This window comes from Erithacus rubecula, assembly GCF_903797595.1.
Source record: "Erithacus rubecula genome assembly, chromosome: 14".
NCBI classification, from domain to species: domain Eukaryota; kingdom Metazoa; phylum Chordata; class Aves; order Passeriformes; family Muscicapidae; genus Erithacus; species Erithacus rubecula.
In genome coordinates, this window is record NC_136666.1 from 8,159,969 (window position 1) to 8,178,268 (window position 18,300).

Sequence of the window (18,300 nt, forward strand, 5' to 3'; positions counted from 1 at the left end):
GGATCTAGGGGCTGGTCCTTCCAGAGTAAACCCACAGCTGTTGTCAGGCTTGCAGTAAGATCCTAAGAGCTGGAAATGCTACTGAGTTTGTTTTGTTTCAGCTCAGAAATCTGGAGGGGATATCCCCAGGAAATAACACCTTGAGTTCCCACACTGCCTTCCTCAGTGGTTGGGAAAGAGTAGGATAAATCTTCCTAACATTAAATTTTGCTTAACTCACTGAGGCTTTTTCATTCATCTTCCAATCTCTTCCTTCCTTCTCTTCGTCTCCCAGCTCAAACCTTGTCTCTTGAAAACATGCCTGCTGTGAGTGCTGGCACCTTCAATTTCAGACCCTTGTTACTGAGCAGTTTCTGCAGCTTTTGAGGGCAGGCAGAGCTTTTAATCAGGTGGTGGTTTGTTGTTTTTTTGGGGGGTTTTTTTGTTCTCCTTTTCTCGCTTATCTTCCCTCTTGTTGAAAATGTCCCGCCCGTATCTGCCGGAAGCCAGGAGCCGTGTGGTGTGAGCTTTCCTTTCCTTTTTCCACTGCTCTCTCTGCTCCCCTGCCAGATGAGGAGAGATTCAGCACGTGAGTACAGTACAGCTCTGCCTTGAAAAAGGACCAGTCTGCTTGGGCAGTGCTGGGAGGTTTAAATAAAAACCACTTCCTACTTATCATCCCATCCCAGCTTGGATGGGGCTTGGGGCAGCCTGCTCTAGTGAGTGTCCCTACCCATGCTGGAGCTAGATGATCTTTAAGGTCCCTTCCAGCCCAAACCATTCTGTGATTTCCTGATCTATCAGCTTGAGATATATGCCAGATGGACAGGAATTGATCCTGTAGTTTCAGCAATCTAATCAGCTCCCAGATGGAGCAGGACATGGCTTGAGTATTTTCAAGTATTTTTCCTTCTTCTTTCTCTCAGTTTGAACTTGTCATCCTTCTTTAAGCCACCTTTCTGCAGATGAAGGGTGGGCTGGTAAGTTTGTTCTTTATTGCAACCAAAAATTTCTCTTCTGGGTTTACCTTCATGGGACAGAAGACTGACCACAGCTGGAGGACTTATTCCATCCAGTCTTTTTCAGTGGGCCATGGCATGGCAGAGGGTAGAGCTAGTGAACACTATCAGGCTTCTCAGGCAGTCCTTGCTATTTTTACCAAGATACTTTCTTCTGTGAAAATTGAGCTCAGAAATGTTTCTTACAAAACGTTCAGTTCACTGGTATCTGTTACGTATTTTGATGGAGAACTGTTGAAAAGGGAAGATGAGAAAGGTTTTACCCAGGATGGTTAAATCCCATAAGAAGACAGATTTCCGTTGTTTCTGGCAAAGCGTGGCAAACTGGATTTTTGTGCTGAACAAAAGCAGATTTTCAAACTTCTTGAAAGCTGGAGTTTGTATACATATTTTTGCTAATAAATCTTCAGTAAGTATTTGCATATCTGTTTTTATCTCCTAGTAGAGCAGCTTGGATATGCACTCCTATACAACCACTTCAGAAATTCCAAGTCTGGACAAAATAAGTATCTTTCACAGCCAGGAAGTACAAAATGTGTAACAGCAAAGCTTTTTTCCTGGAAGAAAGTGTGTTTTTATCATCTCAATAAAACCCAGGACTTGCAGTGGGACATGCAGGAAAGGCACAAGCAGTGAAACTCAGTGTATGAGGGCAAATGAGCAGGAGTGTCTTCTCAAGTGGCCTTGGAGATTGTCTGACAACAGGAACAGTGGTGGGAAAATGAGTTAACGCTTGTGAATCCTCATTTGTCCTCTCTGCTTCAGACCATTAGGTCTGGGATGGAGCAGAATATGAAAGGGTTGTTTTGAAGGAGGCAATAGATTGAACCATTCACTATCTCACTGCTTTATTTTGCGTAATGAAGGTGACTGCTACTAAAAATGAGACCTTGGAGTTTGTACTTGGCTGGATGTGAGAAACTTCTTGCTTTCTCAAAAGGTTTAAAGCTTTTCATCAAGTGTAACACAGACTGGCAGCTTGAATATGAAAAGAAACTGCTCTCTTTGTAAGCAAAAGTGGGTGTTTGATCCATGTGGGCCGTGTGAAGGTTGTGGATTGCTGGAGGGGTGGATGCACTGGCGGTGTTGCAGGGGACTCTGCCTGTCATCTCGCTCCAGATGGAGCCTTTTGAAGTTGCTGAGGGCCCTTTGAGGCTCACCAAGCCATGCAGGCAGCTTTGTGGGTGCTGATTTGGAGATGCTGTGAGGGTCCTTGAAGCTGATGAGAAAGTGGAGCAGTGGATTGCACACAGTTCTTTAATCTGGCTACTGTTGTCCCCATGAGTGGGTGACTTTGTGCTGCCTCGTTGTACTCTGAGAGTGGTTTCCCATACATGACAGCTGAAGAGAAAAATACTCCAGACAGAAATGTCTGTGTTTTCTTGATAAAGGAAGGTCATTTCTTTAGTTACTTGTAATGGCTCAGTTGACTTCAGTGCCTCTGTGGATTTACACCAATCACCGCCAGAAACTGGCTGCTTCCTTCTGTTTCTCTGTGGAAATATTGATTCTGCCTAAATCAAGTGTAATTCTGCTGAAGTCAAGTCACGACTGAGATAAATGGTGGTGAATGGTGGAAGTCATAGTAATGTTTTGTCTGAATTTCCTTGCAGATTTAGCCCAAAATGAGTCACGGGCAGGGGTGGGTGCTGTGCTGGGGCAGAGCAGGGGCAGCCATTGCCACCAGCATTGCTTGCACAAGTTTCTGTGTCTCTCAGGAACCATTTGACCGTTTCCCCGCCCTGCTCTGCCCATTCCTGTTGCTGATCGTGGTGTTTGCTCGTTATGACTTTGCTTTCTAGATTGTTTCCCAGAGAGATAGCCCTGTGGCTTGCTGGAGGGCCTTGCCCATAAGAAAGATTTGCTAATTTTAAAGCAAGAAATCTCAGCAAAAATTCTGAAATCTGTGTAGTTTTACCTGCTTGGTGGCATGCATTTGTGTTTATGTGCCTTCTTGAATTCCTAATTATTTTTAAAAAATCATAGCTCTGCCCCTTCCCGGGAAATTTGTATCTGGGAAGGAAAGGGAGATCTGAAAATAGTTAGTCTCTGCAACAGGGAGGGGACATCACAGAATCACAGAGAAGTTTGATTTGGAAGGGGCCTTTAAAGGACATAGTCCAGTCTCTGACCCAACTCATAGGTAGGGCTGTATGTCAATAGATGCATCCCTGGTAGAAGGAAGACAGGAAAGTCTTTTTCTTGTGCCCCTGAGCAGGTCAGTGTCATCCTCTGCAACATTCCTGGGGTTTTGCTCCATGTCTCTCCTGGGGAATGCAGGGCTTGGTCGGTTGATGCACAAGCTGCTCTCTGGGAGGATCAAAAAAGATTGTAGGTTTCCTGAATTAGTTCTGATTCAAAATGAAATCTGTGAATCTGAAGGTGTTGAACACTTCAGTGTTTACTCACTGCCTCATTGGGCCTGTGTAGCTGCTGTGCAGCTTGGTGAGACCGGAGGAATTACTGCTTTGAGTGGTTCAAAATCAGGATTTGCTGTGAAAGTGAGGTCTGAATAGAAGTTTCTGTTGAGTACATTTACCCAGTAAGTTACTTTTCATTCTGATCCACAGCATCTTTTTTTCCTTTCTTTCCTTTGGATTAGTAAAAAGAAAGCCCATAATAGTGCTGCAGATAAACAGCCTGTCTCACAACACTGAGACATCTTGCACAGAGGCAGTTTCAGAGAGCAAGTTCAGTTCATTTCAGGAAAGAAAAAATTGCTGCAGTTTGGTGGCTGTTGAGTGTTTGTGAGCACTGTACTGGCTTGGGTGTTGAAGTTGTACCATGATAGTTTTCATTCCTTCCAACCTATCCCTTTGCTGTTCTGCCTTTCAGGTGTCTGCTGTTCTGTCACAGCTGCTTTGGTGATCTTCACCTGTGATAAATTGGATTTAAAATACAGTTGTCGTGCCCTTACCTTAGCTGCTAGTTTGTCATAGTCTGGGCTAAAATCCACTGATGTCTACCTGAGAAGGACCTTGTGAAATAAAGCTTGTGGCTGGCATTAGCGCTAAATTACATTAATTTCAAGACTGAAGAGTGTGTGTATGTGTCTGTCTGGCCCTGGAGCCAGTGCTCTGTGCTGCCATGATTAGCTGGCTGTCCAGAGAGCGTGTGTGTGCTGCTGGGCAGGATCCCTCCTGTCCTGCCCACTGACCCAGCCTTGTTTTGCAGGGAGGGAGCCAGGGAGCCAGACTCGTGGAGCACCCTGTCCCACACCGTGCACTCGGGGGACTACAGCGTGAAGCACCACCGCGGGCTGGACGTGTACCTGCTGACAGCTGAGGCCAGGGAGGGGACAGCAGCCAGCTGGGAGAGGGACATTCAGCACCTTCAGATGCACATGCAGAGCCACCAGCACCAGGTGAGCAAAGGGCTGAGGGGTGGAAGTGGAGCAGATCTGGTGGGTTGCAGTCTGGCACCTGGGGAGGACTTTTATATGTCAGCCTCCTTCAGCACGTTTCCCTAGATGTTTTCCCCGGATGCATTACAAGCATCCAGGTGGACACCTGTCCATTTGCTTCTTATTTGTGCATGGGGAAATCTGATTAAGCTGTATTAGGCAGCAAATGTTCTCATTCAGGAGAGAAGCAGGATCAAGGCTGTGCAACACTAGTTCTGTTTTGCCTCTCTCTGCTCCCAGCTCCTGCCTGCTCTGTTAGTTTTGGACCCCCTTGGATAGGCAGGAACACCTCCCTGGAGACATGCTGACCCTCTGCCTGTCTGGCAGACATTAAACAGCTTAAAGCAGGCTCTGGAGTGAGGCTGGAGGTGTGGGCTATAAGCCCAGTGGGGATGTCTCTGTTCAGATGGAAAGTTCAGGGTCAGAAAGGAGACTGACAGGAAAGTTTCTGGGATGGGTGATAAAAAAATGGCTGTTTCAGTAGCAGTTCAGTGTAGGACTCAGAGGACAAGCCTGCCTTTGCTGCAGAAGGTGTGTGTCCATAATGGTCCCTTCACTGTGCTCCTATGGAGCTCTGTGATGGTTGGACCACAGGAGCTGTAGGACTTTGGAAGAGCTTCCTCCTGCTGCTTTAAAATCAGTGCCACAGGGTCTCAGTTGGGAATGTGAGACATCAGAACACATTTGTGCCATTTCTCAGAAACACCCACGTGTCTGTCACAGTTGGCATCACTTGTGGGTGTTCCTTCATCAGATCACATATCCGGGGTTGCAGAGGTGCAGGATCTAAACAACAGGATATTTTTGTTGCTTTAACTAAGGGAGGGGAGAACTGTTGTGTGCAGCCAGTGGACTGGGGGGGATGAGCAGAGGAACGAGCCATTTTCAGCCTTCCCTTACTACCTGAGATGTTAATTACTCCCAATCTCAAGAAGAACTGGTGGCATGAGTGGCAAATCCAGGCTAATTGTGAAATCTCTTCCCCTTTCCATCAGAAGACCCTAAACCATGGCTAGCATATCCAGCTCACTGCTTGTTTGCTCATGCAAATACCAGATCGGGAACATTTTGCCTGACAATGAAATCAGAAATAGACTTCACTTTCCACCACTGTTTTACTTCACATCTAATCTGATTTGAATTTGGAAAGCAGCCCTGTAATTATTTCATTTAGGTCTATTTTGGGTCAGTTGGAAGCCTGTTGGCTTCCTTTGGTGCTGGCTGTATTTTTCCGGCTATCAGCAGTGACTTCACCGTGAGGATGCTGGGGCTGCTGCGGCCCCTCCTTTTGGAAACTGTCTTGTTCCCAAGCAAGTGTCACTGTTGTCTGTCTGTCCATCCTGGCTAGGATCCAGGAGCATAATCTTCATGCTCTGCTGTGGGGTTGCAGCCACCAAAGGCCTGGCACTCTTGGTACCTTTTGCCCTTGGGTACCACTGCACACAGAGCCCCGTGTCCCATCCCTGATGCTGCTCAAGGGATGGAGATGCCATGCTGCTGTCTGCAGTGCTGACCTGGCTTGGGATGCCTCAAAACCAGGCAGACACAGCTGACAGCATATGGGAGCTGGGCTGCAGGGTTATTTTGAATAGCAGGGAGATTGGTGGCAAACACCAGAAGTACATTTAGTAGTCTGTGACTCAGTGAGTCTGTGGCACTGCTCAATGTTTGTAAACCTCAGAGTGGAAAGACAAGTCAAATGTAATATCCTCAAGGTAGCAGTGATGATTTTAGCTACTATTAGTATATGCAATACCCAGTTCCCTATGATGCATCAGTTAACATAGTGGCTGTTTTAATTATCAGGGTGTTTAAGATGGCAATTTTGATGTGAAGTTCTATTTCTCTGCAAATTAAAAACTTAAACAAAATTTGCAGGGAGCTGTTCAAATTAGATGTCTAGTGTGTGTGTATTTTTTGGAATCCTTTTACAAATAAATGCAAGAAAAGCTCAGATCTAACATAGTATATTAGAGTTTTATATATGTGGAGAGTCTCAGGCAACTAGTGAGAAACCAGTGTAACCTTGGAGAGCTTGTGGTGCAAAACCTCAAACAGACCTGTGAGGAGCTCTGTCAGGTGTACTGCAGAACTGGGATTGCTCAGTAGTTTAATAAGCCACTGTTCCTAAGATGTGAACATTGATGTGTTCTGTTCTGCAGAGATGAGAATATGAAAGGAAATATTGAAACAGACAGTTCTTTTTAAGTAAAGGTTTGTTTGTATCAAACTATAAAAGCTTTACAAAGCAGGTGCTCTGGAAGGGAAGCACAGATCAGAGAGGAATTGATTAAGATCCTACTGTTCCATGATAATGCATGTATTAATTTTAATAATATGTCATAATTTTGAAATTTTTGTTTCCAGTTAGGAAATAAATTTCAGATATTTAATTATGCCTGCAGTTCTCAGGAATAGATTAGATAATTAGTTCAGTCCTGGGAGCAGGAGACAGTTGGTGTGTTTGGACATTGCCAGCCAATGCCCATGTCTGAAGCAGCATTTCCATCCATAGAGAGAAACTTGAGGAATGCTGGCAAGAGCTGGGCAGTGCTGGGTAGGGATCTGAATGTGCTGTTAAGCAGCATTTGCTTGAAGTCCTTTGGGACTAGGCTGGTATATATTTGCATTATTTGGTAGATTGAATTCTCCTCTTTACTGATCTTGAATTCAAGTGCACTCAAGAACTGAAACTACAGCTTCTCAAAGAGCAATTACCAAGATTACTCCTTTTCAGTGATGGCAGATGGTGTAGCAGAGGGTAGAGAGACAAATTTCAGCTTTGGGTTGTTCAGGCTGGCTTTAGGGAAAATTCTTCATGGGAGGGTGGTGTGGCATGAGAGCAGATTGTCCAGAGAGGCTGTGGGTACTCAGTCATTGGAGGTTTGGCAAGATAAAGTCATGATTGACCTGATGCTGCAGTGGCAGTAGGCCAGTTTCAGGCAGGTGGTTGGACTAGATGACCTTTAGATGTTCTTTTCAAGCAACGTTTCTTTCATTCTAATAATTTCAATATTAACTCCTGCTAATAAAACCAACATGTAAAATAGCCACTGCACTACATTTGTATCTCTCTCTCCTGGATGACACCAGGAATAGGATTCATGTGGAGTAGGATTAGGTAGATACATGTCTTGAGTAACTGCATGACAGAATAAAGCATTTATATTTTTTTTCTTTTGTGTCTTATTTCAGAGTTTAAGGCAGCAGACAGAGCCTGTACATGGAGATTCTGGAGACAGCTGTGTTAAAGGAGCAGAGGGACATCTGACCACTGCCTCTCAGAGCCTGGAAGAAATGGCAAGAGAAGAAAGGCAGGAAAATCCATCTGATCTGGTTCACCTGGACATTGGGCAGCTCTCAGACCAAACCCAGCAGGAGGAGAAATGCAACAGCAGCAGACTGGGAGCTTTTAATGATGGACCAAAAGACATGGTTAGCCTGGGTGGTGCAAACAGCCCAGCAAGCTCCTGTGAAAGTAAAAACATAGTGATATTGTGTAAAAAGGAAGGAGAGGCGGGGCTGAGATCTTCAGAGGGCTCTGGGACTGCATCAGATGGGGGCTGCCCTGTGAGCCTGCCTGCAAGTGCAAATGGTGCTGTGAATCTTCCATCCTCTGGAAATACAGATGAGGAAGCTGGAATGACATCGGCTGGAGTTGTTGTGGATCAGGCTGGCGTGGGCAGTGCAGACAGTGCCCATCAGGAAGTGCAGCCTGCTGAGGAGTTTGCTGACAGTGCTGCAGCTGCAGGTGGAGCCCCAGCTTGCTCCGAGAGCCTGGATGTGGCCATGGGCCAGGCAGAGTGCAGGAACTGTGCCGGGGCTCCTGAGAGGGCCAAGGGCCAGCGGCGGGCAGAGGATGGGATGGCAGAGCCTGCTCAGAGGGCTGCAAACCTGGGGGAGAAGTACCCAGCTAAGGAGGAGTCACCCAGTGCTGCTCAGCCCTTACTCACTGGTTTCAATGGCGCTGAGTGCTCGGATGGGGAGGATGCAAATGTGGGAACGGTACCAGCCTGTGACAGTGCAGAAGCAGGTGGTGACATTGGCAGTGTCTCTGCTGACCTTTGCAAGACCAGCAGCAACAAAGAGACTGACGTGGACTCGTGCACTGCTCAGGTAAACGGTGAGCTCACGGGAAGCCAGGATGATGGCAGTGTCACAGCGAGGCAGGAGGTCACTGCGAGCACTGGGGAAGCATTGCCAGCAATTAATGGGGTGAAGGTTCCTGCTTGTGCATCAAAACCTGCTCCTGGTTTGGAAGTCCATGGCAGCAGTGAGAGTGGGGAGCAAGAAGGGCAGGTGGAAGCAGGCTGCACAGATGGAAAATCCAGCCTGCCCTCTCTAGAAGACAGTGTGGAAACTGATGGCCCTGATGCTGAGCCTGAAAACAGAGATGTTGGTGGATCTAATGAAAGTGGTGCAGGACCTGCACATTGCCAGGACAGTGGTGAGATCGCTGACCATGGGGCTGAAGCCATGGAGAGCAGTGAAAAGGAGCCAGTAGGAACTGATACCAGCAGCTGCAGAGATGGAGGAAGCAGAGATTCTGCAGGCAGTGGTCAGGAAGTTGCTGCCTGTCACCCTTCTGCTGCTGAAACTGGCATTAAAGATGAAATGGACAGCAGCTTCAAAGCAGACACTGCTCAGCAGAGCGAACGTGAGGAACGTGAGCCTGCATTGCTCCCTCCAGAGGATGCGAGCACAGGCCTGGCAGAGGAAGAGCCTGCCCAGGCTGGAGCAGAGAAAGCAGAAAGCGCTTCAGAGCAGGAGGGGAGGAGCAGCAAGGTGGAATCACCCTCTCCCCTGCCCCGAGAAGAGGGGCTGGCTGGGAGTCAGGAGGGAGATGCTGCAGTGGCACCTCCCGGGCAGGAGGCAGCTCCACAAGGTAATGACCCTGGAGCAGCTCCATGTGCCAAGGGCGCAGACGGTGCCGAGGATAATTTAACAGGCACACCCTCTGCAACTCATAATGAGGAATCTAAACAAAAGCAGGAAGCGGCGGCGAGGGCAGGCTCGGCAGAGCTCTCCTGGCAGCACAGCGGGGAGCATGGCGGGGTAGCTGCTGCCTGGCCTGGGCACCATGCTGGGGGTGAGAGCTCCCCGGAGCAGAGCCACTCGCAGCAGGCTGAAGGAGGCAGAGCCGAGCCCGGGCAAGAGGCTCCTGCCAATGGCAATGAGCCGCTTTTGTCAGAGGAACTTGTTGCTGCTGATGTGAAACCCTGTGCCTGCAGTCTCGGGGGACCTGTGGTGGGCAGCAGCGATGTGGATGCTGGGCTGAAAGCAGCAGCCCAGCCTGAAGAAGTTTGCCAGGCTGGAGCAGCGGTTGCAGCAGAAGGCGCCATGCATGGACCTGCATCAGCAGATGAGTCACTGGGTGCAGAGAGAGACCCTTGTCTGAATGCTGGGCTGAACCAAGAGCAAGACCCCGCTCAAAGCCTGCACAGCAGCACCCCTGAGTTAAAGGATGCCTCGGAGGAGGGAGCCCCCAGTGATGCCTGTGAGGAGGTGCCAAGGCCGGTGGCAGTCGCCCCTGCTGCAGTGTACCCGGAGGGGCAGGAGGGCTCGGAGAGCGTGCAGCCCTGGGCGGCGCTGCAGCCCATCGCAGAGGAGCCCACGTGTGACAGTGACTCCAGCACCGACACCGTCTGTCCTGCTGCTGACAGTGACACTGCCCCTGCCCCGACAGCGCCTCGGGGGGAGCGCCTGGCTGAGCCCCAAAGCCACCCTGTACCTGCTGTGCCCTTCTCGCCGTGCTGCTGCCGCTTGCAGGCTGCTGAGTCACTGGAAAATGTGGGAGTGAAGGGTTTGGTGTCGGCTAGTGATGCCTCTTCTCTGGATGAAGTTCCTAAAATGGTAAAAAGTTTTGATGCAGTGGTTTTTGCAGCAGAGACACCTTGTTCCCATGAAGTACCTGCCACAGAAAAAGTGGGGCTTGAAACCCAGGCTGCAGTGGATGCTGAAGCCAGCCTTAATGGACAAATGGATTTAAGTTCCTCTACAAAGAAGAAGAATGTCAGCCTGGCAGTGCAAGGAGCTGAGCCTGTTACAGGTAGGAAAAATCAATTGGTTTCCTACTTTTTAGTTTTTTCTTCGCAGGCGTGTCTCTGTCACGTCATCAGCAAAGGAAAGGAAGTATGAGCTGGAGGCTTATGTTGGAGAAGAAGTGTTTGAGGCGTTTCTTCTGTGAGAAATAAAAAATTTGTAGTTACATATGAAAACTTCCAATTCAAATACATGTTGCTTGTCTGGCACTGGAGGTAAGAGCATCATCTCCTATGAATTGGTAGAGAAGAATTTCTAGCCTGCAAATCCTCACTGGAAAAGAAATGAATGGGGGGGAGCTATTTGAATGTATTTACTTTCAAGTTATAAGCTTTCTTGTGAGCATGAGGATTTGTTTCCTTGGTGCTACTCCTCCTCTTCTCCCCTTTATTTTTACTAATGTGGAGCCAGTGTGTACAACGGTGCTCTCCTGATTGTCTTTGCTTGTCGACTTGAGCCAGCTGCCAGTGTCCCTCGGAGCTGCCCAGAGCTGCTCCCTAATTGGCAGCATTAGGTCATTTAAAGCAGCCAGTGAGCCCTACCCCCGCTGCCTTTTCCGGCCTTCAGAGCTTTTCTGTCGGGCAGAGCAGCCCGTGGTGTTTGCCAGTGCCTTTCAGCAGTGCTGGAACTCAGGGATGAGCTTCCCTGGCTCCTGTGGGCTGGGAATGGGGCTGGCATTGCCCGTGGATGAGTGGTGATGGGGGAGAGCGATGGCACTTGGGGGACAGCATAGAAAACTCGGGTGCATGAAGCAGGAGCTGATGGAAAACATCTCCAGGTAACTCCAGGATGGGAGATAAAGGGGTACATTGAATGAAAAAGAAATGGGTTTGTTGCTCCAGCCTGGGATTTAGTGGTAGGTGAATTTGGTACTGAAGAATGGAGCTAATCTGATCTTTGTATCACACCTGTTCAGGCAGCTGTTGGATGGAAGCAGCTGAACTTTTGCGGTTGCCATTTTTTCTTTGCTATGAAAAAAATATACAGTGCCTCTTGCTTTCCCAGCACTGAATAAACAAACAAGCAAGCAAACAAAGCATTTAAATGATTAAGAGAAAATCTGCCATGATATAAATCATGAAGTTGTGAAGTTATAAAGTGATTTCACTGCTTTAATGCTGACAGCTGTTTCTTCAGTCTAAGTGAAGCATGGGGTGATGGTAGAGAGTTTGTTCTGATGTGTTACAGCAGAATAATTGAAGGCAGGAGAAAGCCTTGGAGGGGAGGGGGGTGTCAGTGGAGGGTCCAGCAAATCCATTTTTTGTTGACTTCAGGATTTTTAGGATGTTTGTGTCTCCAAACATCCTAAACAAGGGATAACCAGTAAACATGAGTCAGGAGATCACTAGTAAATAAGCAGAAAGATCCAAAGGTGGATTAGAAAGTTGCTTTCAGAAGGAGCCTGTTTTAATGCTGTGTTGGTTTGACAGTTCAATAGATGGGAGTGGCTGTAAGTCAATACTTGGCTGGGCTCCTTTTCCTAGGAGCCTCTGACTGCCAGCTCTATCTGTACAGTCCAGGTCTTTACCTCTTGTTGGATTCTCAGAGCCATGATATTGTCTAGGTGAGGTTTGAAAAGAAAAACGGACCAGACAGTCCAACAAAATAGCAGCAAAAGTAGGAAAGTAATGTTAAGTCATCATTCTGTATTAGGATATGGAAAGGGGAGAAAAAAAAGAGGTGATCCTATTACTGATTTAAAATACGTTTAAAATTTTAAAATAAGGATTTAGGGCTGAGAGGTCTTGGAATAAAATGGTCTGACCTGCCCTTAAGCAGAAATTGTTTATATGTAATGAGATACTAAACAAAACAAAATTTCAATTGTTGTATTTTCTCTTGAAGTACTTCAGGATTATTTTGAATCAAAATGTTTGGGAAGCCCAAATAAAAAATTGGCTTTAAGCAGAGACAAGTGACTGCTATGAATCCAAGCTTGATATTTGGAATATTTCTGAAACTGATTTCCTATAGAGCACTATCTAGAACTTTGATATGACAGTAATTAAACAGAACTGATTTGTTATTTATCATTTTTGCTGTGCACGTTTTTCATGTTGATGTCTAGCCTTGGGTGGCATGTTTTTTGTACAAGTTCAGTGGCAGCCTTCAATTTTTCTCTGCTGTGCCAGTTCTGGGGAGTTTTCCCTGAAGTCTGGGCTTGTACAGAGGATTTTGTATCCATGCTGGACTCGTCAGTTCTCAGAATGAATCACTTCTTTTTTTGGTGGAATACAATAAAACCTTCCCAAAGGAAGTGCAGGTCACAAGGCCATTTCTCAGAAACTCGTGTAGTCAGAGGAGTTTATTGTCATGGTAATTTATCAGCAAGGTAATCAGCTGGTAATTGCTGTTGCTATTACTTCAGATCATTGAGGTCTTTAATTTTTTCATTTATATTGAGCAGCTGCTCTCAAATATACACCTCTTTATCTCATTGCCTCTGCTTAGTTTCTGCCTAACCCCAAAACAAAGACTTCAAAAGGCTAATTTCCTTATCCAGACAGGTATCTAGTGACTGGTCACAACCCTGAAGGAAGCTGATGAGGGTAGATCCTGCTTTCCTGAGGCATCTCCTCCTACTGTTAGCTTTAGACTCAACTGCATTAGAGCTGAGTAATGGGTTCTGCAGCACATTATCTGCAAGTCAGGCAGGTGGATGCTACTCATTAAAAAAGAAAGGAGTTAGGTTATGAAATCATACCACAGTAGCCAGGGGAGAAGAGAAGGGAGAAGGGGAGAGAGAAGAGAAAAGAGAAGAGAGAAGTCTCCTGTAGATCTCAGCATTTCAAGAAAATATTCATTGACAGAAGAATATCACCTTGTGAGTCTTTACCTCATTCTTATAAATGGCATTTTTCCCATGGAAAAGCTCTTGGTACAATTTCCTTCCCCTATTAGGGTGGCTCTGTGAGCAGGTAACAAATTTCACCAATGGTGTCACACATGCATTAAGGAGACCTCTGTGATAACTTTATAGTGCTTTTCCTTAGGGGTATTTATTAATGGAAATTTAGAAAGAAGTAACAGAGTAAAACATTTGTCTTGAATTTCATCCTGAGGGCAAAATGTCTTCATCCTCCATTTCTTACCCAGAAGGGTGAGCTTGCTTCTCCCATCCTCAGCACACCAAATGTTTCTTACTTGAGTGTTCTGTCCTTGGATTAGGATCTCAACCATGGTGGCATTGCCATGACCCCAAGGAGATCTCCCAGCAAATTGGAACTCACAGAAATTTGTAGCCTCACCTCTGATTTTTGAGTCTGCCCTCAATTTCATGCAGTGGAGGCAAAATCATTGCAAAACCAGATAGTCCCAAAAAACAAAGGTAGACATTAGGGCCAGTGGAAAACCATTAGTGACGACTGTTAGGACAATTTCCCCATGAGGATGGGAGGCTCCTCTTGCTAAATGCCTGGATGGGTAAACTCACTGCAAGCACACGTCACCCCTTAGGAGGTGTTGTCATCCCTCCAGTGTTTGTTTTCAGTAGAAATGAAGGAGGGAGTGGGGTTAGAGGAGGGTTTAGCCCTGACACAGCCACTCTCCATCTGGGTGGCTTTGGTCAGATCACTCCCCTGAAAGTGTCCTGTGTGTAATGAGAGTCCTTAGCTTAGCGTTGAGAGAGAATTACGATGTTGACTTCCTGCCAGAGAAAGGTAAGCGGGGGAACCCCTGGGGAATGGTGACTAATGAAAACTTGGCTGGGCAGAGGAAGCAGCTGGGACATGAAATTTGTACAACTGTGGTGGTGACACCATCACAGGAGCGTGGAGAAGGGGAAAGTCAGCTGGGACTTTGTAAACTCCAGCAGCAAAGGTTTTGCTTTCCTCGTCCAGGGGGGCAGTTCTCTCATCTGTAAGACAGTGCAGGTGGGTTGAATTTTTGCAGCTTGTGATTTTTTTATTTTTGCAATGTTCAGAATACCCTCAGGCAAGACTGCTTTCCTGTACTATCTTTGGGTTATGGTAAGGAGAAAAATAGCAAAAAGTTTGGTTCTTTATGTAGATGAATGGGAGCCAAGAAAATACATGAACAAATACCTGCAGATGTGCTTGGCTTCACCTACAGGTTGACAGGACTTTCACAATATGCTTGCTGTTGTTTCATAGTTTCCTTCAGTCCCAAATACAATAGTTATTAAAATGAATGGCAGGGAAGCAGCAAAATCAGCAATGAAACCAGAATTTGGAAATCAAATGGACTTCAAGGGGTTCAAATGGACTTGTTAAAGGGCCTTGGGGGTTGGGTTTATTTTCTTTTGTGGTGGGGGGGGGGCACTGGTTTGAGTAAACAAAAGTATTAGTAGTGCTGAAAGAAGTTTATTTTAAAATTACCTTTGTGGACCTTCTGTTTGCACAGGGAGGTTGGAAATGAAAACTGAGGACGAGGTGGATTTTCAGAAGGTCAGCTCAGAGGAACTGGTAAGTGCAGGTCTTGTCACCTTGTCCTTTGCTGTGCTTTGTAAAGCAAACACCTGCTGTGACCTGCAGGTTTCCTTTCTGTAGCCTCTGCAAAGCTGAACGATGTCCAGTGATGTTGTTCCAGCCTTTTAAAAATAGCCTGGGCTTTTTTAGCCTTGGATTTTCAACCACTGCATGAAGGCACATTTGAATTTTCTCAGCCTGTGACAGATTGAGCCGAGAGGTTCCTCATGGGGTCAGGTTGTACCTTGATTTGTGTATGATTTGACAAAATCCTGGAGTGCACCTGAGGTTGGTGATGCTGTGTGGGGACCAGCAGCACCTTCAAGGTGGTCCTGGGGAGTCTGTCCATCCTTCTCATGCCTTGTGTTTGCAGGGAGTTTTTGGCAGAAGGGCTGTGGGTGATGTTGGTGTGTGCACAGACTCCAGGGTCTAAAGGCATCATGGGCTTGGGGGTGTTTATGCCTTAGCTGGAAGAAAAATGAATAGTGAGAGGATGTATAGGGATCAAATGTGGGGGGAAATGCCATATTCCTCATGTCAGTGAAACAATATAAAAAGGTCATGCCAGGAATCAGGAGTCCATTGGTATTGTATTTTATTACTTGTGCTTCATCATATTTAAGAACTGTCTGTGATTAAAAAAAAAAAAAAGGTTGAAATTTAGCTTTACATGAAGATAATTCATTTAAAGCACCACTAATACAAATTCTACTTTGTCAATAGCTGTGGGGTTTTTTTTGGCCTTACCTGTCCTAGCTGGATTTGTATTTGCTCCTGTATTTTATGTGTGGTTTCATGTTCCTGAAAAAGTGTTTTGTAAATGGTAAAAGGATGGCAGCCTTGTGTTGGATGAGCAGCTGTGTTTGTGTCTTCCCCTACCATTATGAAGCTGTTAAAAGAGAAAATACTGTGGGGATGACTTTACACTGCAGGGTGGAGCTCCAAAAATCTTTGCTCATCATGCAGTAAAGCTCTTTGAGCAGCAGAACAGTCTTGCCAAAGCTTGTAATAAAATCAGGTTTATTATGTTTTTAACAAGTTAAGGCTTAATTTCTCTAGCTGTTTGCTTGGTGAGTTAGCCAGAGACTAGAGAAAATAACTTCCCAAGCTAAAAATTGTGCTGTCTGATATGGAAGTCTCTCATTATGGAAATGTGTGAGTCTAAAGATGCTACTGATTTTTCTTTTCTTTAACTGACCCTTTATTAAAAATAATTTTCCTGACCAATACTTCCAAATCTGGTAATGAAGTAAGAAATCTTGAGAAAATTAAAATTAGGACACAGCCTTTTACTTTTAAGCAAGGACAAAAGACAAAAAAAATATTGAATTTGGCTTCCATTTTGCATGTGTTACGGGAATTTTGGGTTCTGTGTATGTGCTTTCTTCTCTTCTTCCTCTCCCTCCCACCCTGTCAAACACCTTTTTAGAAATCTGGCTTTTCCAGGCAGGAATGGGAGTGCCAGGGCAATGGAAAGTTTGCTGCAGGACTGACAGGGTTTCCTGTTGCTACGTTCAACAAAATAACAACTGGACTATATTAAGGCAAAAAAAAAAAAAAGTAAAAAAGGAGTGGAAGGCTTATAAATAGAGCTAAATTCACACTTGTGGGCTGGGTCAGAGCCGGCCCTTTGTGCCTCTCCTGCCACGTCCTGCCTCTGCTTTATTTAGTGCTGCTGCTTTTTGTAGCCAGGAGTCTTTCAGGTGCTCATTGGCTTCTCATTACAGGCAGTTTGTGGTTAATAAAGGTGGTTTTCTTAACTTTCTGCAAGTAGAAGTGTTGCTGCTTGCCCCTGGTCAGGAGCTGCAGGTATCACTGGTGCTGTCAGCAGTTTGGGATCTTGGGAGTTATTGTTAACTCCTGGTTTATGGGGGAGAAATTTGCACACTGCTTTTCATAAGCACAAGTTGCTAAAAAAACCAGTCTTGGAGTTTAAAAAGTGTGATTTCTTGTATAGTTCAGTCAGACTGAAAGACAGTGTGTCAAGTACTCTGGAGAGAGGAGGGGGAAAACTCTTCTAAGCTGGGTTCTGAAGAATGAAAAATTGTGAAGAATTTTTAGAATTAGCTGGATCTGTGATGCCAGTGTATATATGTGAGATCTCACACTTTCTCCTGTAGTCATTTCAGAAGATTCTTGTGCATGTCATGGAAAAACTGCTGCTAAAAATGTTTAGGAAAATAATGGTCTGTAGAGTTAGAAGCACTAAATGGAAAATAATAGAAAAAATGGTTTTTTCTGATTAAAAAGAGTTTCTAAATGACCTATTTCTTAAATTTACAGAATCTTTTCTCAGAGGTTGTATCTGTTCATCTATAAAACTCAGTAACCAGAAATTCCCAGGCTCCTTTCATGGTGGGCTGTGAGTGCTTACCCTGATGGAGACTCTCCTGCTCCTTATCTTCCTGCTTAGTTTGGGAATCTTGAGTAGGGCTGGGACAATCATTTGATGTGATTTATTAAATTGAGACTTAAGCATTTTTAAAATAGAATAATTTTTAACTCTCATGAGAAATTTGGTTTGATTTCTGCATGCTGTGATATTAAAATAATTTAAAATGGAGCCTGTGACTGCAGCACCATAAAAGTAAAGCAGCAATTTAAAATGAGCTGTACCCTGATATGCTTCTCTTGTGTTGATCCCAGAAATTGGTTGTGATTCATTATTTGCTGAATGTTTGTCTTCACCTGGCAGGATGGATAAGGCTGTTCTGATGGGTTCATCCAATGGCTTTGATTGTCTGAGCCTCTGACTGAGAAATTGTAGCTGGCTGATCTCAGGAACAGAGTTCACTGGGAAACATTGCATTTATTAATTGTATTAGTTGGACTGAATGCATCCTACCTTTACCAGAGGAATCAGTATTTTAATATTTATAATTAATGTCTATGTTTTCACAAGTTGCAGAGAATGAAGTTTAGAAAACTTTCATCCCTTAACTGATCCATGCAGTGCAGCAACAATTGATGTATCAGCAAGGTCACTTTCTGGGGGGAAACTTGCAATATTTTCAGTCATGATTTGGAAGATGGAGGTATGTTTATAACACTCAGATGATAGCAGGTCAGGAGGGATTGAAGGCACTTGAGAGAACAGGGTCAGGGCTCAGAGTGACCTTAAGAAATTGGAGAGCACATCCAGATAAGAGATAAAAGCAGACAGTGAGTGCTGCATTTGCAAAGAAGAAAGCAAAATGCACTTTTGCCAGCTCAGGTTTAAACTGGAGAGGGATAGGCTAAAAGAAGACTGAGCATTTTTAGTGGTTTGCAAATGAATCAGCAGCAAAAGCTATTGCAAGAGAGACAAATCTTGTTATGAGTTATATTTGAAGGAGTGTCCTCCATAAGGTGCAGGAGCTGACTTACTCATGTGTAGCACTGTGGAGACATCCCCAGTGCCATCAAATCCAGTTTGAGGTGCCCTGCTCAG

General features: G+C 45.4%; 1 protein-coding gene across 3 annotated transcripts in view; it reads left to right on the forward strand.

Annotated features, from left to right (window-relative positions):
- The window catches only part of AKAP13 (A-kinase anchoring protein 13), a 207,430-nt gene that overhangs the window by 100,759 nt on the left and 88,371 nt on the right, over positions 1-18,300 (forward strand). For all 3 annotated transcript variants that reach the window (XM_079318214.1, XM_079318215.1, XM_079318216.1), the window contains 3 exons: positions 4,173-4,362; positions 7,597-10,450; positions 14,806-14,867. In XM_079318214.1, coding sequence (XP_079174340.1) covers positions 4,173-4,362; positions 7,597-10,450; positions 14,806-14,867 — 3,106 coding nt within the window. The remainder of the gene's footprint in view (positions 1-4,172; positions 4,363-7,596; positions 10,451-14,805; positions 14,868-18,300) is intronic.